Consider the following 27,090-nt stretch of genomic DNA (forward strand, 5'->3'; position numbering starts at 1 on the left):
TCTGTTAAAAATTAATCATTTGAATGATTTCTTGGATCTGATGTTTGAGAGGTCAAGTAGAAAAAAGAAGGGCCAGAGAAAAGGACAGGCAAACAAGATAAGAGTAAGGAAGAAGTAATTAATTATAAATGTCAGATGACTTAATCAGATTATTTATTTTTCACACGACATGGGAAAAGAGAGCAATGAGACAAGAAAACAGGAGAAATACTCAGTGTCCTGTGCTTAGCTCTGCTGCCAACAAACTGTTCTGATCGATCTACAGTCAGAGAGGAATGGTTATTTTGGGGTTTGAATAACACAAGGGGTCAGCACAGTGCCTCTTTAACAGCTCCTTCCCTCCACCCCAGAGAACCTTTCCATTATGTACCTTGTACCCAGTGAGCATCTTGCACCCTGGTACACCCAATAATCAATGCTCCAGATAGCAGCCAGTGCCTGCTGAAGGACTCTGCACATTCACCAGTCAGACTGAATCACCTCCAAGGCATGGGAGACATGCTTTTCCACCAGTAGGAGAAGGCACACAAAAAAACCATTACAGACATTGTGCTCTGCAAATGAGCTGCAGCTCTGAAAACACTTCCTTGTGCCTAGATTTAGGCACAATTCCCACCAGCATGACAGGATACCTCTGCTCCATTATGTTCCTGTAGATTGGAGGAAGTAAGACTTCATGCAGACTTCAGCTGTGAATAGTTCCAAATCTTGTTTAATTTTTCTGGGAAGGAAAAGTTTGTTCTCATCCTGAGAGTTCATGTATTGCACGACTCAGCGCCCAACTCTTTGGCATAACCTGTACTTCAAGGATTTCCCTGGTACATATATTTGTATTAGGCCATTTTTAAAATTGAAAAAACCAAGCAAACAAGAAAAAAAAAAAAACAAACAAACCAAACAAAAAAAAATCGAAAACCAAACAAATAAACAAACAAAACCAAAAAGAAACAATAACAGTAAAAAACCCAACAACAAAAACCCAAGAAACCAAGAGAGTCCAGTTCCAGTGTGTTCATTAGTGTGTGGATAAACCAATTCAAAGCAGTAATGAACCGCATCTGTAGAGACAGTCTCTTTATCTGCAAGACTAGCCACCATCACCTAAACTACCTTCATAACATAAAAATGTATAATTACATTCCTATTCAGTGGAATTGTAGCACTGTAGCCTCCTACAGCTCAAAAGGTGTAACATTTGCTATGGTTCCGCATCCATCCTTCTCTAGCTGTGAATTTCCTTGTAAACAAACCCATTGCCCTCTAAGGGTTTGCTGTTCCCAGTCATGAGCTGTTAGATGAGCCTGGTCTTATATTTAGACAATACACTCTCTGGAGACCCTGTAAGATGTTTCTCCAGCCTTAAACAAAATCAGGTCCTGTCCTTATACAAAGCATTGGGTTATTGCTGTGATAGCAAAGTAATAATCATAATGACTACTGAATAAAATTTCATTCATGAGAATTTTTGCTGAAAGCAAACTTAATGAATACCAGCACAAGTGAATATTCCCAGGAATGTGCTCTGAAATGCCTCTGTGGCCATTTTGAGGAGCTCTTTTTATTACTCACGTAATATATTTGGTTAGGAATTTAAAAGCTTGTCTTGTTGCAGAATCTGTTTTTAAGGTCATCCTATCCAGAAAAAACTGGATACCTGATCTGTGCCATCTAACTTGCTCACAGGTGCGCAGGGGTAGCTAAGGGCAATGGTTTCATAAACAAACCTTGCAAAAACAACATTCATTTGTAAAAACAACTTGAATAATAGTAGGGGGGAAAAAAGCATAACATTAGAGAGAAGCAAGCTTTCTTCCACGATAATTCTACGCAGTGGAAGGAGCTATATTTCAGCAAAGCTTCTCTTCCTTATGCTTCATTCTGCTTCACTTTAGGCATCAGTATAGAGTGCCACATAAAAAATCGTCTTCAACGCAAGCGAGAGAAAAGATTTCCAGGGTTATAACAAGTCATAATGAAACATATTTTTTTCCGCGCCATCAGGATGGAAAAATCGCTCTGATTCCAAAACCTAACAATGGCAATAGAGACAAATACTAGCATAAACCCAAATATAATTGGATTGTTAAGTGCTAGAAATAAGGAAAAAGCATCTCATGAAAATTCACAGAAGGGAGGGGGGAGGTTCCTCCACTTCAGCTGACAGTAGAAGGAAAAAAATATTTTAAAATTACATTTTTTTCTTAATTTAACAACAGACCAGGTACTTACAGTGCCACTGCACAAAAACATTCTTTCGTCATCACATCCAGCTGCTGGCTTCCTTTCTCCATCAGGGACATTTGTTTGATTTTCCTCACAAAAAGGAGAAGCCCATAATAGCCTCCATCCTGTCCCTCTGACACTTGCATAGTTATGTTACAATGGCCTCAGAAACAAATTCCTGCCACAAAAGAATGGTGTGCTAATGCGATGGACTCTTGATTTGCCCCTGTACAACACAGAGCCTGTCATTAAGCCAATGATAATTGAATGGAAAGCTAGGATTTGAACAAAACCCATATAATTTGAACGCAGTGTGGGACAGGGCAAACGTCTAACTCGGCAGTGACATAGACATCCCCTCTGAAATATATAATAAGACAAGCTCCGCTTACAGCTTCCCCGAGATAGACACCTTGCAGTATATTTCCTGACACCAGTGTTCTGGGCCGTATCATTCCTCTCATTAGTCTCCTTAGGCATCACCTGGCCCTGCAGAGAAGCGGCTCCGCACGGAGGCGGAACGAGCGCGCGGCACCGGGGAAGGCCAGGCCGCCAGAATCCACCTCCTTATAGCCCCACATTTCCCTTCACAGAGAAAAGCAAGGCACAATTCTTCCCAAGAATACTCTCATCTCATTTGCTGTGCCTGTGTTTGTGCAAAAGTAGAATGCAATATGGAGATTGTTTGCCAAAGTGATGGTGTTTTGTTTCCTTGGCCTATCAGGGCCTATTGTGTTTGTGTCAGGACTGCTGGGTGACAGTCATGAGATTCAGTGCTGCTGGGTGCAGAGTTAAGTGCTTGGCAGATTCAGTTTAGATGTAATATAACATAGTGTAATATAAAATAATATACCATAATAAAGTAATTAATTAACCCCCTGATAAGATGAAGTCAGATGCACCATTTCTCTCCCCTTCGTTGGGAGGTGCCTGTGAATTCAATATCTCCCCTGCTCACATCACAGCTCTTGAGCCTCACAGCTGTCAGAAGGAGAGAGATGTACCACTCACACATGAGATGCAGCATGACTTTTCTCACAGGAGGCAAGGGATGGCTCCAGCTCTCTCCCTCCTGAACGGGGAGTTATGGTTTCGTATCTGAGGCCGATGTGCCAGCTGACCTTCTGGCAAATTCACCATGCTTTGGGGATCCAGGGGATCCTTGGGTTATGCTTTTGGTAGAGAGATTAAGCTGTTCAACTTCTCTGCAAGCTGAAGTAAAAAATTACTTAAGAAAAACTACCAAACACAAGTTTGAATTTTAGTTCTTGATATTTTGATTTCAATCATGTTTTCTGCAAATTTCGCTCAAATTTTGTACCTCTCTGATAGTTCAGATCTGTGGTTTGAGTTCAAAAGAGCCCAGAAACACAAAAAATCTACTTTATGATGAATCAAGGAATCCAAATAAATGACATAATTGGTCAATAGTCTGTAAAGCACTTGCTGTGGTGTAAAAGTCATGCAAATGTGATGCTGCAAATATAATGCCAATCACAATAAACTGTACAGACCTTCCTGGTCTTTCTCAAATGCTCTGATTCAAACTCAAAATGATAGATTTCAGAATCCTTATCTAGCAGGTAGAAAGCTCACATCTCATATTATTTCAGCAAACTTGTACAAACACTGCTAAGTCAATGTATATCCAGGAAGCTTTTTATAAGCTTGATTTGGCAACCCTCTTTTTAGGTAAGACAAACCTGTGTCACAATGAGGTTATCAGTAAAGCACTGCAGTAGCTACCCAGATCCTTCTGAAAAAGAAGCACAAAACGCAGTCCCACTAAAACTATCATTTTGCCAAACATCTTTGAAAGGATCAAATTCAACCTCTAACACTTGCAGGCTTCATTTGGTTTCTCAGTGAAATCACCAATAAAATAAGCCAGCTTCTCTGCCAATATATCCAATTCCAAAACATTCCAGAGAGAACGTCCTTTTGCCTTGTGCTTGAACACAGAAGCTCAAATCAAATGAGAGGCCCTCAAATTTGTATGTCTGAAGGTTGAGGACATGGTGCTCTCACAGGTGATACTCAGCTCTGGAAGGACCTGGACTCTGTTGGACTCCAGGGTATGGCCATTGCTCAGGAGAGGCTGGGAGACTTTTCAGTCTAGCAGATAAAACTTTTTTGTTTGCATTTGTTCACATCAGCAGAAGAAAACACTGCAGTGTTTTTGTTGTTAATGGGCTGAGGGTCTGAGGGCAGGAAGGTCTTACAAAGCAATACAACTTGCACTTTAAAAAATGACTAAATGCAAAGCAAAGAAGAAAAATTCACTGGGTGCTGATTTGGAAAGTGGAGCAGCCTTTTGCCAGTTTGATCTGATCTTAATACTTACAATAAAACCCCAAGCTGAGAAGATTTTTTATAACATTGGACTTGCTATTTTCTTATATTATCATCACTAATCTTGTATGCAATTTCTTGACAGTAGTTCACATCCATAAGAGAACCCTGTGAGCATTTAATAACTCTGCATTTGATGTCAGAAGCCACAGCAATGCCTTTGCTTGCTACTTGAAAGGAATGTGTCCCTACAAAAATGTTGCAAGAAAGCAAAATGAAAGCTGCCCCCAGGAGGGGCAGCAAATAGATGAAGACACCTGAACAGAAAGTGTCAAACATGGCAACAAAACAGATCTTCTCCATGTGACCAATGTTCTTCTAAAAAATAAAAAATAAAAATAAAGCCAAGAGTAAGCCTGAATTAGAATATGATATGGATTTTATTGGCTGAGTTTGCCACTAAAGCTGCGAAGTGGCCAATATGATTTACTGGTTAAAGCACTGCCCTTCCACAGAAGCTGAGATGCTTTAAGCTGCACTCCCATTTTTGCCTGTGAAGCAGAGTTATAGCTGGTGCAGCTTCTCCATCTGTAAAATCGGTACAACAGACATCAAATCTTATAAAACACCGTGAAGAGAAGCTAATGATGATCTCAGAAAACCGTTTAAGACCTAGGATAAAAACAGATTTACACAGACTCAAAGAGTTTAAGGCAAAAGCATCATCGTAGAGGAGAAGGAGCCCTGGAAGGAACTCAGCAAGTTATCTGCTTCATCCCCTTGCCACAAGGCAACATCAGCCAAACCAGCACTGACAGCTGTTTGTCTAACCTGTTCTTAAAAACGCAGCAAACCCTGACTTCCCACAGCGTCCCCAGGCAGTCCACCCCAGCCCTGGACCTTTTCAGTCACTGCAGAGGTTTCCCCTCCTCCAGTGACTCACCACAGATATTGCAAATCATTAGCTTTCACCAGCTACATCCATAATGTCTGTGACTCCACAGCCTGTACCTGTTTATAATGTGTGTGCATATATATATATACATATGTATATGTCAAAAAATATATATGCTTTAAATATATCTTCAATAAAGCATCCTGATAACATAAAAATCAAACAGCTGAAAAACACAAAATTATTTTCACATAGTAGTGCCTCCATTCATGAAGGGGAAGAGTGCACAGAAACTGATGGTTTCTTCCTCAAAAATTTTGCCCCTTTCTGACCTTCAAAATGCAAAAGTAAAAGCATTAGTAGCATACAGAGGGATTAAGCCTAATTCAACCTGAAAATAAAGCTGGAGGGATTTCTTAAAACCAAGATTTTTTTAGTGACCCACCTCCCCTCAGTTTATACTGCTGCAAGTGGCACTAGAGGGCTCACATCTTGAAAGACAGCAGCCTCCTTCTCCATATGGTCCCACACAGACCAGGGATGAAAATCAATTTGAATTTCAGATCTAACTGTTAGTGAATTAAGAGAAAGAACAGAACTGTTTGTAGTTGATATAATCTTAATGCAGGTTTTTACAGCTCTTACAGGAGCAGACTAGTTTTTAGATCCTAGCCAAAATCCAGACTTGGCTGAAGTGCTGTGTAAGATAGAGATACCACAGTTATGGGGGAGGAAGAAATAAGATACACTCCTATTTGGTTGTTTCATAAACTGTGTGGGTCCACAGAGAAACCTACAGCTTTCCTTGAGAGCTGGAAACCCTTCCTGTAGCTGTTCAGTGCAAAAGCAAGGGATTGTCTGCAGCCAGGTCTATTTACACCTCTAATGAACTGGCCACTGTCTCTGACTGTGGGGAGCTTCCCCTTAGTACCAGGCTCAGGGTATCTAAGACAAGCACTACGTTTTTCACCATGAAATTGAGTTTAATGGTAAGGAAGTGTCATGGAGTTTGTGGCAGCTGCTTGGCAGCTCTGTCACACTGGGCTGGCAGTGTCAGCCCAGGCCACAGCACAACAGCATGGCTAGCACAGCTCCCTCCATCACACACACGCTTGGGGAAGGATCAGAAAGCAGCCCAAAATTCAGTGGCTGGAGAGTCCCATCCTGTTTTCCCAGTCTCTGCACTGTGGTGAACAAAAGACATTGGCAGCAAATATCTGTGGACAGCAACCTCCTCAATCTGTATTTGCAAAACATTCAGGATAACACCACTCTGATAATGACTCCTGGCATTATTGCAGTGCAAACAATAAATATTGGATTTGTGTGTGTGGTAGCTGAGCTTCTCCTGCCCCACATGTGTTTTGCTGCTTGAAGGGGGAGGAGTGACATTATCAGAATACACAGTGTGGAGAGATAAGAAAAGAAATAACTGAGTGATGGGGGAAAGAATAGCTCAGGCCAGGCCCTGCCATGCATGCCAGTGTGTGGAGCAGGCACCCATCCGCAAACCAGCAGCAAGCTGAGCGCCCTACTTCACACTGCATGCATGCATCCTCTCCCAAAGCTCATCTGGCCTCCCACTAAACCATCTGACACTCCTCCCCTCTGTTATTTGCACGAGGAAGGGAGGATGCAGGAAGGGAGTGTTTTGGGCTAAGTGTCTGACATCCAGAAGCTTGACCCTCTGCTGACTCAAATTGCTGACTAAAGGCTGCTGTTGCAGGCAGCCCTCTGTTCTTTTCCACTTGCCACAGATTACAATTTTATTTGCTTAAATTAAATTCTTGATTAATAATACTTTCTTGTTTTAGCAGTTGACTCACATTCAAGAAAATGCACAGGAATCTCATTATTTCTTTCTTGCTCTTTGTTCTTCCAGCCCCATATGCTCCTTTCAACATTCTTGCAAAGCTCCACCACTCACTTTGAAGAGCCATCAGGATATTTCAGGGCCATTCGGGGAATTTACTGCTCACATCCTGCTCTCCCTCATTTTTCTCTGGGTTTGTTCAAGATCCTTTCTTTCTGCATCACACAACATATAGATTGCATATGTTCTGAGGGAAGGAGCAGCTCATTATTTGGTTTTGTGATGCCCTTAAGTACTTTCAGGAAACCAAAAAAAATTTTTTCTTTTAACTAAACTGATCATGGTTTTGAGACTGACATATTAAAAAAAAAGGTACAACTAATGTTATTCATATTCTGTATTAACAATACGGGGAAAAAAAATTGTCATTATCACTTCTTCAAGCAACTGCTCTCCACTGCTGGCAGGCAATCCTACTGCCAGCTTATCCATTCATGATCACACCTACACCCTACATTAGGATTTATCCCGGATTTTCAGCTATATTAAACTGGCTTTTACCTAAAGTACATAAATCACATCTATATCTGACTCTCATGACTTGTGTGCACGAAGGGATACAGGATTCTAACACAGTGGGTGAGAGCACTGGGAAGGAAAGGATTATTTTCAGCTAACCAGTGACCAATAACAAACTGTGTTATCCTCCACAGCTTCATGGGTGCTGGGTTCAGTTATGGGTTTTATCCAATAGATGGCTCCTCAGTAGCAGGAAGGATTCTCCCCCTGCTCTCCTTCCTTTCACAGAGTTTCAATATGACTTTCTAATATTTACACAGCTATTATCTTGCAAATATAGGCATTTTGTGCACACTGATAAACACACAGAAGCAGCACGTGTGTGTGAATTAAAGAACAAAAGAAAAATTAGATGACATTTTATATTACTGCCTGCCACTTTGTCCTCTGCCAGTACAGGGGTGCATGAAAAATGATAGCCTAGAATGCTTCCTAAAGTCAAACTAAAAAAACAAAAAAATACAAGTATAGAAACATTAACAGCATGCCAAATACAAGCTGTCTTTCTCCCCAAATATATGAGGACATCTCCCATATCTTACATATCCCTGACTGAGCAATACTTAAGGAACTTACAGGCATCATTACTACTCTGTCAACAAAGGATTTTTCACAAGAAAAAAATAAAATCCTCTGTGCAATTATCGATAGAATGACCCAGGAGGGTTCTATGTAATTGGCAGGGTGCAAGTTAACATCATCATGAGTAAGGTTAACATTTCTGAGACAGTGAAAGTGAATACATTTTTGTTGTTTTACAGAAAAACATAATTAGAATAATAACCCCCAAGATATTCAGAAAAATCCTGTTTATCCCATATAGACACTTCTCTGAATCAGAAGAGCAGTTCCCAGTCATTTCTGTTCTGAGATCTATCCTACATCTCAGTCAAGATCCTGCCAAAACCTGGTGGTAACCCCACCTTGGGATTGTGACCCTCTGATCCGGCCACATGATCAACAGAAAATAGAACACCCACAATAAATAATAAATTGGATAGAAGCCAGATGATGGCTGTTTAAATTCCCATGATTTAACACTTCAATGGGACACAAGTACAAGCCCCCTATACCTGCTGCTAGCATCCAAAATAATATCATTCCTAATAATAACCTTTATCCTTGAAATATTAAGCTGCTTTGAAAAGTGGGGGAAAGGTACAATTTTACTACACATACACATATAAATATGTAGCATCATAACATTAGCACAATTACAGCTGTAATAACTGGCAGGAATAAAATAAACATTTCATCCCTGTTCAAAGCTGAGCATAATCACTGGTCTCATTTCAGCTTTCCAAAAGGACTTGCCTAATTCCATGCCTCAAGTCAGCTTTTTTCTGGCTAAAACCTGGAAAATTCAAACCAGCTGGCACCTCAGTCGCTCCAAAAGAAGCTCAGCAGCAGCATGCCTGACCATGGGGCTGTCACACTGCGGCTCTCCTCTAGCCCTGAGCAGACACCCCAAGCAGCCTCCCATCCTTGATGTGCATCAGGCAGAGAAACAGCACGTGGAAAGGCAGCCTTATGATCTGGTGATCCCTCTTTGGCTCTTTGCATGCTCAAAGACATTGTTCTTAAACTGCATGGAGCAGATTTAAACCCTGGCCAGTCCCAATTGTGGTGAAACACCAAAACTCCATCTTCTCACTTGGCTCTCTCTCCCAGGACACTGCAGCCAGCAGAACTCACCCAGCCCCAAAGCCAAGCCTGCAGACTTTCAGCCACCTTATCTCTCTTTAAGGGGCAAATACACAGGCATGTCAAAAAATCAGAGTTCACAACTGAAATACTGACAATCATTTTCACCATGGAGCAGTTTAAAAGAGGCAGCAATGATATTCATTAAGCTGTTAATAATGGATTGTGGCACAAAGCAATTTATCAAGTTTCCACTGTAATTAAAATCACTGAATATTCGGGCACTTGCAATGCACCTAGCTCTCTCTGCTTCTGAAGCTTTACATTTTAATGTGAATTATAGCTCCCTCTCCCCAGAGAGCTACTAAAAAGCCCATTTTAATTGGTATGTTTTTAATTGAGATTACATTATTAAAAAGTGTAAATTTCTGTTGAAGAGAGAAAGGAGGTGCTCAGCTCCCCTTTAGTCTCTGTCTCCCTTAGATATAGCTTGCTTATCCCAGCAGGAGGGAAAAATGAAGGGTAGATGCTGTGAAGGAAGAGGAGAAAGCCCTGAACACTCACAGGCTGTAAAGCCAGGGCAAGGCAGCATTGTCTGCCACAGATGCAGGATTTCCTAGCTGGATTTTTGGGAGGGAGAGGAACCACCACCACTATCCAGGCCGCTCTTAACAAAAGGCAGAGGGAAAACACCACGCAGGGATTCCTGCCTTGTAGCCAGCTGACACCCAGGGCACATTTCAGCAAGCCTCTCCTTGAGGTTACCAGTGACAGACAATCTGTTGCTTTCCATAATAAGCAACTCTAACATTAAATTCTCCTCAAAATCCATGCACGGTCATGAGCGGATGCTTTCACTCATCTAGTGAAAGCCTCTGCTGGTTCCAGAAGGCTGAGGGCAGGCAGGGAGAGGCAGCCCCTGGGGCAGCCTGGACATGGTGGCAAGAAGAGAAGTGCCCCAAGCAAACAAAGCTGGTTGCCTTTGTGCACAGACATGGTCAGACTGACCACGTTAAAAAGAGAAGTGACTTCATGCACTTAGCATCCAAATGCTGGCCACTTAAAGGGTTCTCCTGCTGGCAAGATGGACTGTCAGTGCCTCTTATAAGTAGGAGTATGGATCTCCTAAGGTGAGTAGACACGAGAGAAAAGGGAGAAATATCAAAGGAGTGCAAAGTAGAAGGCAACAGCTGAAACAGATCAAGGGAAAAACCTCCAGAGATCAAAACACGCCAAAAGATGGACGAGATGGTTGAACAAGAATGGAATATCATGGAACAGCTTTTTCATAACTGCTTCAGAAAAGGTCATAACTGCTTCAGAAAACTGTACTGCAAAAGGAAGGCAGTGCATGGGGCTGAGAGAGGTCACTGTAGGCAAACAGAGACACAGAGAGACAAAGAGACAAATTCAAAGATCACCCACTAATACCACAAATGCTGCAACTCCCCTTCTAGTTCTGGAAGTGACTCAGGAAGGAAGGATGGTGAACCAACAGCATATAAAAGGGAAAAAAAAGGATGACACGTGAAAGACAAAACTGAAATCGTTAAAACTGACAGAAAAAAGGAAAGCTCTGTTACTACAATTAGGTCAGTAAATCTGTGATTTTTTCTAAATTAAGAAGTTAGATGTTATGCTCTATTTACACATGTCAGAGGAAAGCCTGCTTGTAGTGGGAAAGTACCCAAACATGCTATTGCTCTGAACAGCAAGGTAAAATTAATATATGAAATTCCCAGCCCCAGTCAATAGGCCTCTTGCAGATTGAGATCAAGAGTAAGTAAAAACAAAAAAAAAAAAGACCATGAAAACAAAGATTAGATCTTATATCCCACCTTGGTATTAAAGACCACTGCTCTGCTGTGCAGAAAGATAATCTCCAGATTATTTAATTTAAGGCAAGATTCCTTTTGCTTGCTGATCTGAAAACCCCACACCCAGATCACAGATGAAGCAGGAATAGGAAGGGGAGCACATTGTGGGTAACATAAGTGTGGGAGCACACTGTAAGGGTAACGTAAAGAAGATATGAAGAACTGTAAGAGAGATGAGTTACAAAAGAAAGGGAATGTGCACAACCTCAGGGTAACAATTTTTCCTTTTTGCTGAAGGGGTGAATGCTGAGACCATACCATGAAGGGAAACAAACATCAGGAAGCAGGAAAAGATAGGCTGGGCAAGATTTGCTTTATGCCAACAGAATCACAAAGAGAAACTGTGCTTCCAAGCCTATAGAAAGATTACCCTGAAAGACAAATTTAACACTGCTTAGGCTGGCTATTTTGCACAGATGAAAACATGCAGCAGAAAGGCCAGATTACTTACTGATTTGGCATGTACCAACAGATATGTGACCACATCAGATTCTACTCCAAGTGCTATAAAAGAAAGGCAGCTGGATGTGCTTTAGTCCCTTTCCAGAAAACAGAGACCTTTTTCTGAGCCCTGAACACAACAAAGTCTCATTGGTTATGTGAAATATCTGTGGCTTCAGCATCCAGGAACATTTCCCCAAATATATCCGGTGACCCACCAGGTTGCAACAGCCCTGGTTCAATTATTTTCTCTGATAAGAGTACCAGGAAAGTTGCTAACTAACCAAGGGGACAAACTTGATGTCTAAGGTCATGAAAGAGCAGCATTGAGTACTAGGTATAAAAAGTATTAAAGCCAATGCCACATCCTCCTCAAACAGATGGCCTTTCAGAAAGATTTAATCAGACACTGAAATGCATGCTGCGAATACTCATTACTAGCACAGGATCAGGCTGGGACAAGTGGCCAGCACTGACGTTATTGCCTACAGGGAATTACCACAGGCATAAACAGGATTTGCAATGTTTGAACCTCACTCTGGATAGCAAGCACGGGGTCCCTTCGTGATCATAAAGGAGGGTAAAGCAAAAAATGTATGATGAGGTGAGCCAGGTCTACATGGCAGAGACCCAGGTCCTTACAAGAAACAACTTCCGAATTTCTTTTGCTTTCTTATCGTCTTTTTTTCCCCCTTGTGCCCATCACACCACCACAAAACTCACTGACAAAGGCCAGTTTTCTCTGGACACCACCTTCAAAGCACAATGAGCTCTTGCTCACCTTATTTTACTGGACACATAAAATACAGCTGTGACCATTCCATGCCCTTCAGTATCAAGAAGAGGAAAAATAGGATATCACCACAACAACCAGCACCCAGAAAAAGGAAGAAAAAAAAAAAAGGACTTTTCATCTCTCCTTCAGTGATGGGGATGGCTTCTTTGAAAAAGCAGGTTTGCCATTCAGGACTTTCCTCTTCCAGTTTTTCAGAGAAGTTTTACTGCAAACATTATTTGGAAGAGTCCTTAAGCTATCTTTTGACCCGGATTTTCAATAAACAGTATTTTAAGAGATTGATTTTACCATGAAAACACAACTCTTAAAAGTCATTAAAAACCTTGACATTACCAACGACTGAACATGTGAGTTTATTTATTTTCACTCTAGATGACAAAACCTTTTTTCAGTGCTAAAGATCCCACCCTTCTCAAATAAAAGACATTTCTCATAGGCTGTAGATTGGCAAAGCCAAATGTCCATCCTCACTTTGCACAACAGCTGGTGAAAACAAGAGGAAAATACACGCAAAACTCATTGACAGAAGCACTTAAGTCCTTCCTCCTTTTAGCTCTGAAGGCATCCTGTTGGTTTAGGGACTTCCTGTGGATTAATGGTGCTACAGGGAGCACCTGAACCTCCCCTGTTCTGCCAGAAAGGGCCAAACCTACAGTTTTATTGAAGGCCCTCTGGAGGAGCTCCACCACACATCTCTTAGAAAGCGAAGTTGGCTTTTCCTGCATAGATACTCCCATTTTCCTGGTACTATCTGCACGATCATTCTTGGCAACTGTGGATATGCAAAGACTTAACCAGATTAAACACCATGAACACCTTGATGCTTCAATTTACTTTCTGTCCATTAGCACAAGTCTGTGTTCTTGCAAACTGAAGCATGGTCATCACCTGTACTTGGCACTGCTGAGGCTGCACCTCAAGTGCTCTACTCAGTTTTGGGCCCCTCACTACAGGAAAGACATTGAGGTGCTGGAGCACGTCCAGAAAAGGGCACTGAAACTGGAGAAGGGTCTGGAGCACCAGTCTGATGAGAAGCAACTGAGGGAGCCGGGGTTATGTAGCCTGGAGAAAAGAAGGCTCAGGGGGAACCTTATCACTCTCTACAACCACCTGAAAGGAGGCTGGAGTTAGGTGGGGGTTGGTCTTCTTTTCCCCCAAATAATACAACAAGAGGAAATGGCCTCAAATTGTGCCAAATAAGGTTTTTATTGAATATTAGGAAAAATCTCTTTTCCAAAAGGGTGGTCAGTTTTTGGAATATGTTGCCCAGGGAAGGGGTTCAATTACTAACCCTGGAGGTATGTAGAAGTCATGTAGATGTGGCACTTGATGGACACAGTTTAGTGGTGGACTTGACAGTGCTGGGTTAATGGGTGGGAGTTAACAAACTTAAAGGCCTTTTACAATCTAAATGATTCTGTGATTCTGGGTGAGCAGTGCTCCAAGAAGTCATGGAGATGGCACTTTGAAACCCAGAGTGTAGCTGAGGTGGCTGGCATGTGGGAATTATGGGATAGGGACATCATTCCTGAAGAAGAAGTGCTTGAGAAAGACCAAAAGGGAATGGAGAGAGGTGGAGGCATCAGAGAAAGAATCACAGATGCCAAGATTAGGTTGTTAGGGCTGCTGCAGAGTTTGCTGGAGTGGGGCAGATAATATATACATGATACCATCTGCCTATTCCTTGTCTAGAGTCCATGAAGCACTCTGAGCCACAACCAAGGAGACAGTAAAATGTTCCCTTGGAGCAAAGGGTCAGCAACATCAAGCAGAGCTGCTTGTGCTTGCTGGCAGCAGGTAACCAAGCAGACATTTGCTGACTTCTTGTGGCCATAGTGCCCATAAAGCCCTGGGCTCACAGGTGTTCTGGGCTGTAGAACTGGAACAGATGCAGCAGTAATTCAAAACTCTTCCTGCACACCCTGGGGAGGCAAGAAAGGCACCACTCTTGTTACTTGTTCTGTCCTTAAACTCTTTTGAGCAGAGAGACTGCAGAGCTGCATTTCATGATGAAAGAACCTCAGCCAGACATTTCAGCGCAGGCCTGAAATCCAAAGATCACATTTGGTAAGCCTGCAGTTCCTCCTTCGAAAAATATCAACAGGGTGATCAAGAAATTTCAACAGGAGCCCAAAAGTAATAGGGATTTCAAATTCATTTCCATTCAAGGTTTTGTGGCTTTGTTATGTTTAAATACCCACTTCAGAAATCTTGAGAAAGTTATAAAACTCATGACATCTTCAAGAAAAATAAAATATTTTTTAAAAAATTATTCAAATGTGGGAAGGAAGGATGACAAGCCACAAGCAAATGGCTTGACTTTTAAAAGAAGGTGAATAACTAAAATTCCTTTTAATATAATGCTATGAATTTTTTTCCTCAGAATCACTACATGCTGCCCAAGCACAGACACCAGATTTAATGTTCAAAAGTTTTTTAACATATTCAGAGCAATTATACCTTTCTGCTAAAAGCAGCAGAAATAGAGGTTTCAGAACTGTGTTCAACTCCATAGTAAGCCCACATTTCCTCTATACCTTTAAAACACACATTTACCTCTCTGGAAAGTCCACACTTCCACCTGACAAAGGCAGTGGATAATGGGATGATCAGACTGTGAGAACAGCCCAGTAGAACAGAATCACAGCATCCCTCCAACAGACTCAGAGAAACAAAAGGACCAGACTGATCCTTTGTTTTACTGACTTTATTAATCAATAAAATTAGATTATTTAATATTGCCATATAGTGTGTATCCTTAAATGGCCACCACCTTCTTCCTAACACAAATTTTGCCTGGTTTTCTACAAAGGCAAGAATACTGCACACTATTAGAAGGTGTCTAATCCTCCCATCTGCTGTTTCCATAGAAAAATATTTACTTTAAAACATCTGTATTGCATTTACACAGTTCAAACACACACACACAGCTCCTGGAATGTAATGTACATAGTATTTAGCAAATTTTTAACTAACTTTTCTTTGTAATTGTATAGTTTTCCCTTGACAAGGAGAGGATCAGACTTTTTCAGGAGGATTACCTCTGCTCAACTCATTTCAAGCAGCTCTTGAATAAAATAGTTCATTAGTTCATGAAAAGGAAAGACTCCAGGGAAGTACTGGGGAAGGAAGAGAAAAGAACAGAGTGTCACAGTAATTAGGTTTTCAGATTGTGGCTTATCCTCCAGAATACAGGTACACACACACATGTCCCTCTTCCCCTTAGGGGAGATCATTGCATGTTTATCCCTGGGAATCAGTGTACCAGAGATTAAATCTCTAACCCAGCCATAATTTCCCAGAAAGATATTAAAAGTTACTTCTTCTTTATAGCACGTTTCCTTTGCTAGTCCATAGAACAAGAGAAGTTCACCCCCCTTTGCAAGTATTTAAATACCTTAATTTCAGAGTTACTCAAAATGCAGTCTTCTGACCTTTTTAGGCTCCCATGGCTGATGCTGAAAAACCAAAGGACTTTCACTCACTAGGAATCCCTCATGCCTGCCCAGGTGTACAGGCAGCCTGGGAAAAGCAGAGCCACTGACTGTAGCTACCAGTGATCAGGGAAAAGACTGGCCAGGAATGAGGATGGAAAGCAGGGAAAACTGGAGGAGGTTGCAGTTGTTGACCAGAGGACAACCTCTTTTGATCTATACCTGGCACAGCAAACTACAGAGCACCCCAGAGCCACACCAGTTAAAAGGAGGCCAAATCATCACCAGGACTGACACCCCTGTACAGTTTCTGAGTGGCTTTACACCACAGGGCTCAAAGGGAAGCATGGCTCCCAGCAGCACAGCCTTCACACTCTTCTCATGTTGTTCCTTCTGTCTGCTCTGCATTTGCATTAAAAGCACTCAAATAGTCCATAAGTCTCCAGCCAGACTGACTGAACAGCAAACTGAGATGCCAGTGAATAGCTCTGGTGATGGTTCCCTGTGCTTTGTCACCCTCTCATTCCAAATTGTCTTGAGAACACCAAGAAGCTGCTGATGGCCATGAGAAACATCATCAGATCACTACTGGCCTGGCATGGATTATGTGACCTTGAAATATGCATTCACAACAGACAGTATGACTGGAAAAATCAGAAAGTATCAGAAGAATGTGTTGAAGCCTCTATGAATTCTCCAATTCTCCTTGCTAAAGGAAGCGTATTTTCAGTAGTGGATTTTCCCACAGGTCTGTTGTGATTTTACAAAAATAATCAATAGCCTTAAATTGTTACAGTATAGTTGTTGTTATTACTGTGGATTACAAATGAAACTCTGGACTTTTATCTGCTGACAGGGGGCTTAGTTTCAACCCACAGTTGCTGAAGGAGTCTCAGTTTTGAGCACTATGGAAGACTCATTCATCTAGACATCATGATTTAAAAGAAACCAGTAGGTTAAGAACTGAGCTATAACAGGATATCAAAATAGCTCTAACATAAAAAAAATTGCATATCAGATTATTAAATTAAAATCTATCAAAGTATCATTTATTGAAGTACACAAATAGTCTATTTGCCCTGTCTTTGGAAATATTTTGCCTCAGGGAAGAATTTAAACCTGGACAGATAATCAGGGTAAGGTATTTGAACATTTAAATCTTGCTGGATCCTTTAAAGTAGGTATTAAGTGGTGCATTAAATTTGTGCTGTTTCTTCTGAGCTGGGTAAATTTGCTCTTCTGTAAATAGTGGGAAAAGCCTTTTACAATAATTTGAATCCATGAATAAATGTAATGTATTAAAATTTCTAAAGTACAGGCATTAAATGTTTTTGTACATAAGCCAAATGAGTGGAATATCCAGGACTAGAATTATTTGAGTGACCACAGAAAGATAATATATAATTAAAATGACATCTGCACCACTAACCGAGGGGATGAGAGAAAGTGACATCACAGATCTCATATAAACTGCAAGCGTATTATTAGATCTAAACCTGGCTGTAAAATTACTATCTACCCAAGGGATTATCTTCAGGCATTCAGAAGCATTGTTTCATTTACTGATAGAACAGGGATGATAACAGGCTGACTTTGCTTGTCACATTGTTTTTTGGCCTTTCTTTATTCTTTGTTCACATTAGCTGTAGATGAGAGGAAGACAAGTTTCAGCTAAATCACTGTCGTGGAGCTTTTCATTGTTTTACAGTTTGTTCCAAAGGCTTTTTTAATCCTCCCTCCCCCCTACCCTCAAGAAAAGAACCCCAAAGCATTTTTAATGGTGATAAAATCAATGGGGAGTAAAAGATGCACACAATGTAACATCTAGGAGTGTAGCAAACTAAGGAATACCCATTGGCCTAATGCACCTCAGGGAGACCATATGACTTTGCTTATAGCTCTCATTATTAGCACAAAGAACCAGTGGCTGCTAGTAATATCTTGGCCTTATTAAAATTCAGTGCCAAAACTCCAACTGGTTTCAGTGGGTACATTTCATCATTTAAGACCTAGGACAGAGGACATAATTCTCATTCACATGCAGGGCTATCTGGGCCACCTCATCTCTACAGATTTAATTTCTGCATTAAATTGAAAAAACTGCATTTTTTTCTGTTTTACACGCCATTTTTATGTCTCTGGCAAATATTAGTTGCTTATATTCATAACAAGACTCACGTGCCACCAACCTAAAACATTCAAAATTCTATAAGCAGATATAGAATATAGGCAGTGAAAAGGGGAAAAAAAGAAAGCTCCAGACTTCCCAGTCACTTTTGAACAACAATGATCCTGAACTGCAAAGGAGACTTAATTTGCATTAAGAAATCTGTCCCTAATAATCTAACTCCTAAGCACTTGAAATAGCTCCCATATGCCAATTTTGCAAACTAAGCAAAAGCCCAGGAGCAGACGGGTCTGCTGGCAGCCATGGAATTGTGCACACACTGCTAAGGCAAACACAGACCTTGCACTTTCCCCCACACTGTCCTGGTGCTGGGCAGCTACTGCCATGTGTTCTCTCTTACAGCACCTCCCAGTACCCCTTCCAGTAGAACCTTAAGCCTCTGGCCCATCAACCACTGTAGCCTGCAAACAGGCTGCATTATGCAGATTCCTGCCTCCTGATCTTGTCACTACAATCTTGCTTTTTCTGTGCTGTCCCTTGTTTAAGGGAGTAACCAGCTCTAGCACAGCGACGGGTTTAGCCCATGATGGACCCCCTCAGTGCTACAGCCACAGAAACATGCTGCATTTCATTAATAACAGTCAACACAGCAACCACTTCTAATCCACATTAGGTTGTTTCATTGTCCCTTTTATCCTTTCATAATTCATACACAGAACAGACTTTCCATGCAGATCCCATTGGTATGAATCTTTGATTTAAAGCTGTCCATACCTACAGCCACATCTGCAGGCCATTAAGAGTTCACATTGGACCTATGCAGTAGAAATGAGGTGCCTGCAAGCAGTTTATACACATCATCAGTGCCAGAAGATATTCCTGCAGCACTCAGCCTGGGCCAGGAGCCCTGTTTATGAATCACCGGTTGTTTGTGGCCACTCAGTGGTGCTTACCATCCTTCAGATGAAAAGAAAAGCAAAGACTGATGAAGGTGGGCTGAAGGAACAGCAAGCAGCATGTAGTGATAAACTGCAACAAATGTAGAAGTGAGACATCACTGCAGAAAAAGTCAAAGAGCAGCAATATATTTGAATATAAATTTAATTTTTTAATGTGTCCTGGAAGTAATGTAGGGTAAACCAAAATCCATTTTACCCTGAAAAGTGGCAGCTGTGGGGTGAAGCTGTGAGAATAAGTTGGGAGGATCCATTCTCACCTGTGCTGTTACTCCATCAGCATTACTCTTCATCTCAGAGAGGCATCTCTTACACCTCAATATTAACAGCTTCCTTCATGTGGATGTTGTGTGTTTCGTGCCAATTGTTATGAAAAAATTTTTTCAGTTACCTCAAAAATGGAATTCTCACCAATATTCTTTCTCACTACACATCCATATTCCTCCATGAAAAGAAACGAAACTTCACACAATAAAAGCAAATGAAGCGGAATGCAAAAAAAATTAAATGAAAAAATATGAAAAGATGTGAAAGGAAACCTAAAGAAATGAAATCTTGAGATTTCATATCCTTTCATTAAATAAAAATTCATTTCATGAAATAAAATGAAAAATCAAATAATAAAATTAAATTAAATGAAACATCATGGGATAAAGGGAAATTAAATTTTTATAAAAGAACAAACTAAAAATGAAAATAAATGAAACAAAGAAATTAGATGAAATCTTGCGATTTCATGTCATGAATGAAAATTAAATGAAAAGTCAAGGAATGAAATGAAATTCAATGGAATTAATTGAAATGAAATGAAGTTAAATTTAAAGAAATTAAAGAAAACATACCAAAATAGAATTAGATGAAATCTTGAGATTTCTTTTCCTTTCCTTTCACAAAATGAGCTTTCATTTCATGAAAGGAAATGACATGCCAAATCAAAGAATGAAATTAAATTAAATTAAAAAACCGAAATTAAAAAATGAAATTATATTAAATGTAACAAAATTAAATTAAATGAAGTCTTGGGATTTCATTTCATGAAAGGAATGAAATGACAAGTCAAGGAATGAAATGAGACGAAATGAAACTTAATGGAAAAAAAGGAAAATAAAGGAAAAGAAAATGAAATTAAAAGAAATCTTGGAATTTGAATTCTTTTTATGCTTGTTCTTCTTTTGTCCAAAACAAATTTTTGTATCAAAAAACCAAGGCACAAGTCTACATTCCAAATGCTTCATATATCAAAAATAGAGAGACTTTCATTAAAGTGTATGTGCCTTCACATACTTCATAAAACAGGAGTGACTAAAAACAAGCACAAAAACCTCCTCAGAGTGCCTTATGTCCAAAACAAGAGGTAACAAATGATTTGCTAACAATGGGCAGCCATTTGTTTGCACACTTCAGGTGGTATTTGCTACCTTTCTATTTAGCCATCTCAGTGCCAGTGGCTGCTCTAACCAGACATTCAGATTCTTCCCAAGTTCCAAAGCAGCAGGAACTGGCACAGGGCTCTGCAAAACCTGCTTCAGTTCTCAGGGAGAGACTGGGTTGAAACACTCAATGGGGGCTTTTTTTTCCTCTAGTCCTTGAGGAAAAGTAGTATACACATGACACATGACTTTAGGAGAGGAAAAAAATTCCATAGGCTGAATCCTTCCTTCTGGGTCTAGAAAATGGGCTGTGAAGTCATCCCAGATGCAACTTTTCTGCATCCTTACTTGAAGAGAAATACTAAGAGAAGCAATATTGGAATGTGTTAACAATTCTGCCTGATGGTACATAAAGCTAAAAATTAATCAAATCTTCACTAAAACATTTTGAATGTTCAGAGAGATTGAGTCTGTTTTTCCAACAGAGGCTTATGCCACTTTCAGTTTTTCCCGAAAACATTTGCTTATCCATGTATTTATCACCAAAATAGTCTTACCTGAGCTGCATCTTGCTGGTGTCTGTGGAGAATTGCATTTTTTATGGTTTGGATAAAAAATTCATTAAGTTCCTTTTGTTTCTTGTTGGGCAAAATGCGTAGCAATGGGATCATTATGAATGGGAAAGAAACTGTAAGAGATTGTAAAGAATAAAACATTGAATCAGACTGTGAGGGCGTATAATAGTCCCCCTTACTCTTCCTTAATATTATAAAACTTATCAAGTGGGATGTGTTCCTTCTATGAAAACTGCTTTTTCCTGTCCCTTTAGCAACCTGTGAGGGTGGAAGAAAAAGAGGATTCCCTTTTGGAGATGCCCTTCTGGCCAGGACTCCCTTTCCAGACAGATGCCTTCCAAGCTTGTTTCCACAATGCCTCAAGATTTTGGTTCAGATTTTTGGTGTCACAAAGCCACCACAACAAAGGGGAGCATTATTCCCCTACCTTCCCAGATAATTACATAGGGGAGGTAGGGGATCTTGAACTGGCTTAGCAGCTTATGGCACCAACACATGAAACTGGGTAGTTTTCATTCCTGTTTACAGTTCTCCAGCATTAGGGACCTATATGAAGGATAGGGCTCTTTAGCAGGGCCTCTTGCAACAGGACAAAGACTATGGGGTTTAAACTAAAAGAGAGCCAATTCAGATTAGATAAAAGGAAGAAGTTCTTTACAATGAAGCTTGTAAAACAGAGGCACAGTTTGCCCAGGGAGGTGGTGGATGCCTCATCCCTGGAACATTCAAGGTCAGGAGGGATGGGGTTCTGAGCAAACTGACCAGGTTGAAGACATCCCTGCTTATTCCAGGGGATTGGACTAGATGACTTTTTAAGGTCTCTTCCAACACAAACTATTGTGTGATTCTACTTAATTTGCTTCTCTAAACAGGCCACAGACTCAGGAAGTGGGATATTATCAAAAGGATGGTCTCCAGTCCATACTTTTATAGTCACAACCTAGAAACCTGAGTGAAGTCTTGTATTCTAATAAACCCCTCAAGAACTTATGAACAATTTAAGACTAACAAACCAATGACTGGAAAAACCCTGTCCTGCCAACAGGGCAACTACATTGTGGAAATTCTCACCACATTAATGAAAGAGCAGAAAGAGATGAATCAAGGAATCCAACTCCAAACACTACAGAAATTTTTCTTAATGAAGGACACACTGCTCTGAGATGTACAGGAGCATGTTTCTGTCCCTTAAGAAATTGGTCACAAATCGCATTTTGCAATCAGGTTAAATGTTAACCCCAGGGCAATTTGGATACACAGCTCCAGAAGGAAACAGTTGATGTGCTGCAAGTACAGGTGCAATCTGTAATGCCAGCAGGATCAAATGGGCACAGGAAACTTTGCCACTGTGCCACCTGATACTACTGTGTGCAGGTCTAGATAACAAGATGATAAAACCTCAAAAGCCTTGATTATGCTGTGGCTTCCTCAGCTGTGATTCTTACTGCCCTTGAATTATCAAGATCACCACCACCACGAAGCCTAAGCTTTCATACCCTAGAACTACATGTTTTTTTACCCCACTCTTGCATTGCCTATCTATTAATCTAAAATAAATGAACTCTCTTCAGGACACTTGTGATCTTTATCCTTCAGAGCCATCAACCAGGCTGTGGACAGTGTTCAAAAAAGAATTGGGAGTACTTACACAATCTGTTTATACTCTTCCACCTCTTTTCTTCAGTGGGTTCATAATGGGTGCGATTTCAACCTCTACTAATCAAATAAAGTGCACAAAAACTTTACACTTAGGTCCCAAAGGGCAATTACTCTGTTTTAGTGAGAAGTATATTAAAACAAGTACTGTAGAAACTTCAGGACCCAGAAACTTTCCTGTCAAATGAACCAGGAGCACTGTGTTCCTGGACTCTCAGTTTCTGGAGTAAGTTTCAGTAATGGTGACAAGACCTGTAGAGCATATGGTGGAAATCTCAAGGGTAGAAGTGGCCTGTGGGTTGCATTCTGAATCCCTCTGAAGTAATGTCAGCTATAATACTTCCTACTCTGGCTTCAGCATGAAGCAATTTTGCAATTTGAGAATGACTTTTATGAAATTACCACAAGAAAGTAGACAAATGTAGACTATACTCACGGATTAGAATGAGAAGAGGCTTAAACAAAGACATTTCAAAGAATGTTCTGCAATTCTTAACAAAGGGGTCATCAGGATTCTTCTGTGAATCCACCTCAGTACCAAAAGCTACGCTACCAACGACATCCAAGGTAAAGCAGTTGTAACACCTGCATTTAATTGAAGAATGATAAATTATTATCTACAAATCACATATCCATTAATATCTTGCTTCTATGAACATCACACAGCATTAATTTTTGCCACTGAGTTTCCTTTTGCTTTTAGATTTGAGCTTTGCCAACAAGAGATGTTTCCGTCATTCTGAGAAATGGTGCTCCTTGATAATGATCACTTTTTCCAAACCTACAAAGTGAACATATTTTCATACAGCTCAGAAATTCCACTAAAATTTTATTTAAAACAATTGAATTTGTTTGATCTAGAAATCAAATGTAACACATCAGAGATGCATAAGCATTTTCTTAGTATGCATCCTAATAAATTAGATAATTCCTTTCTCATTTTTAACTGCAAAAACCACACCTATTTCCAGTCCAGTCTAAACTCTCAGAGACAAGAGGTTCTTAGGTAAAATTAAGGTCCTTAAGGATTCCTTCTTCTTCTTCTTCATACCTCCTTTGTAATGTAACTCTGTGGACAAAACCAAGAGAAACTGACACCATGTGAAATCTGTATCTCTGCAGAGGAGCCGCCAGTGCTTTGAGAACTCCAAGTGATCTGTGGACCATGAGCTAGAAACATCAGAATTCACTAAATGGCTCCCTGCATATCTCACCCTCAATCCAGTTGTTTTACGAGCTTTATTTTCCTAGGAGGCTTTAGCAGCTCTATTAAGTTCTGAGATGGGTGGACTGAGAATGTAAAATATCCTTGGAATTAGATTCTTGTGATCTGTGGTGAAGTAAGTCATGTATGTACTTCTATGATCCTTAGGAAAGGATAATATCAATCTCTGGTGTTTTAATCTGAGTGAGCATGTATAAAGGGAAGAACAGGAGCCTGGCCCATTATATCCTGCATATGTGAATCAGTAATTCTATGAATTATGTGAATCGGTAATTATGTGAATCAATATTTCTAAATTACGATCTTTGTGACCTGTCATTCTGATCACACCAGAGAAGATTTGAAAGATAACAACAGTAATGCAAAACTCACTTCCTTTTGGTCTTCAACTCTTTCACACACACACATAAAAAAACATCATTAGAAGTTAAAATATTAAAGGGGGGGGCATTGCTACAAAACAATAATTTAAGAAGGACTCAATCATCTACCTCTCCAAGGTACTGAAAAATAAAACAACCTTAAAAAATAAATTTTGAGTTGTTGGCAAAACACAAAACAGCTAAAGACAACTAAGGTCATAGGAGGTTACAGATAGGTCTTTTCATCCAAAAAAAGCCAGCTCCCAAGGCAATTCTGTAAAACTGCAGTGGAATGAGAATCACATTTATAAACATGTCAAACCTGCTGAAATGGTAGTATGGTAAAACAACTGGAAATATCATGTTTCGAGACGGTCAACATCATTCATTTGTACTTTCAAAGGGTCTTTTCCAAAGTGTCTCTTGAGAGGTGAAACCCTATAATGGATCAATAGCTATAAGACCACTCAAAGACAAAGGACAAATGGAAAAATGGAAAAGACTGGAAGGACTGAAAAGGTCAATTTTCATCACAGCACTAGGCTAGTATAATGTATCTTGAGGTTTCATAGCATCTCTTCAGCTGTTTATTGGAGAGATCTCTATGCATTCACAGACACACACTTGCATGTGCACATGTACTTGAAAAGAGATTAATAAATTGTGGCTAAATATCCATTTCTTCTGATGAAACAATATTATTTGTGCTGCTTCAGTTTGGGAAAATCATGAAGAACTTCAGAGGGCACTGACCAACCCAGCAAATGAAGTGTAAGCAAAATGCAGCAAAAACAGCGCCTGTTAGAAAGAATGCATTTGAACTACCACCCAGGATCTTAGAGAAAATGCATCTACTCAGAGAAGGGACTAGACAGTGTTGTGAACAGTTCAGTGAAGACCTCTGATGAAAGAGCAGCAGAAAAGATAATAGGATATTAAATGCATAACAAATGAGAGAAAGTACAATATGGAAAATATTAAAATGTCATTTGATAAATCAATGGTGCATTTTCATCTGGAGTACTGATCCTGTTGCTTCCCCAAAAGCTAGCATGCCATGAGAGGAGACTATGAAGAATGTGGCAAGAATGTGGTAAGAATGATTAAGTGCTTGAAAAAAACCTCATATTAAAAAAAAAAGCAAAAGAGTGATGGACTAGATATATTTGATACTAGACCAATTCTTATGTTTGTACATTATTGGCAGTCTGCAGAGAACAGATTGGACAGGGACTGATGCTGCCTTCCTTTGTCCTTCCAGCTGTTAAAACTTCATTAAATAACTGCCAGAAATACATTAGATGCTTTATCAAAATTACTTTTCAAGTATGCAATGACTGTCCCAGGAAGAAAAGGCTTTTATCAGACACACCCTCCATTAAACTATGATCTCCATTTTTTAAAGTGAGGGAGGAAAAAAAAATCTTTTCTACAGTAAGTGTGAATTCAGAATAACTGCTGCTATTGATTTTTTTTCCTTTTTTCCTCTTTTTTAATAATCTGCTACTAATTTTTGGCATGTTGAACATACCTCTGGATATCAAAAGCTTTGCCAGAATCTGCATAGACTTTCAAGTTACACAGCAGAGTGTCACAGGTCTGGTTTATCAGTGGTGTCATCTGGAAAGGAACACATTGAATTGTGAAAAAGTATGAAAATGTTAAGAAAAAAACACCAAACAAAAATAATTATTTTTAATTCTTTTTATCTGATAAATGGCATAGAGCTCTCAGGTTCCTCTGCAGGTGTTGTTAGACACTTGTGCATAGGTAAGATGAAATGTTGGCACTTTCTGCTCAAAATAAAACTACACATTACAGGGATGCCCTTCTCCAGCTCTGGGCCTAAATGCAAGAGGCTGTGTCACCTACCTGACCAATGATTCTTGCCCCAGTGTGGCTACATACAAAGAGATCTATCAGGCAAAAACATCTATCATCAGGCAAGATCTATCCCCCTGTCTGTTTAATCATTCCAAACAATGATTTATCATGATCTTTATTTGCACTACATCACATTTAGGTTACATATGCTCCAGGGCAGAAGGAATAATGCTTTCCAAAGTCCTGTAAAGGCACTGGCATCAGTTCTATCCTGCCATCTCTCAGTTTGAGGGCCTTAACATGTAACTAAAAAGTGACCCTGGATACCACTACAAGCTGCTGAGGGCAAACTGCTATTGGTGCATAAGGAAAGGCTTTTCTCAAGTGGTGATGCCATTACATGGACATTTGTGTGAATTTACTCATCTAAGGGTTTTTCCAGTCACTGACACATGCTGGTCAGGCAGACTTAACCACAGCTTGGCTATGGCCAGCAGTGCAATAGTCTCTTCTTTAGGGCTTCATGGAAACCACAGCACAGGCCAACATCAAGGCTTCATTAAAGTCTCACTTTCTGTCTCTCTAGCTTCCTACATATGAGGAATCAGACACTTGCCTGATTTCACCAAATGGGGGGACAGAGGAAGGGGGTAGCAGCAATCCAGCCATGAGCCAAAAGGAATTATATCCTACAGCTCTTTCCCATATAGACTACCAAGAGCAGCCTGCAACTTAACACCAGAGCCTTGCCTCAACAACTATGTCAAGCATCAGCAATGTACACACAGAAACTTGCCTTTCCTTCCTGAACTACCTCCTTCAGCATACGGATGTCAACAAACACGAGAACAGACTTATCCTACTCCTCTGACATTCTTGTTACCAAAAAAGACTTACTGCAGCCTCGCAGCACACTCTGAGAGCTTTGCAGCCTGCCCAGCCAAGTCCATTTTGCTTGGCACTTCTACCTCTGTGAAACTGGCACAACACTTTGTGCACA

General features: G+C 40.3%; 1 protein-coding gene across 1 annotated transcript in view; it reads right to left on the reverse strand.

Annotated features, from left to right (window-relative positions):
• Positions 1 to 27,090, reverse strand: part of TBXAS1 (thromboxane A synthase 1) — a 226,106-nt gene that overhangs the window by 65,902 nt on the left and 133,114 nt on the right. Inside the window, exons 6-8 of the mRNA XM_030960164.1 lie at positions 25,798 to 25,886; positions 23,116 to 23,264; positions 21,006 to 21,136 (exon numbers count right to left, since the gene is read on the reverse strand). Coding sequence (XP_030816024.1) covers positions 21,006 to 21,136; positions 23,116 to 23,264; positions 25,798 to 25,886 — 369 coding nt within the window. The remainder of the gene's footprint in view (positions 1 to 21,005; positions 21,137 to 23,115; positions 23,265 to 25,797; positions 25,887 to 27,090) is intronic.

Source organism: Camarhynchus parvulus, chromosome 1A (assembly GCF_901933205.1).
Source record: "Camarhynchus parvulus chromosome 1A, STF_HiC, whole genome shotgun sequence".
NCBI classification, from domain to species: domain Eukaryota; kingdom Metazoa; phylum Chordata; class Aves; order Passeriformes; family Thraupidae; genus Camarhynchus; species Camarhynchus parvulus.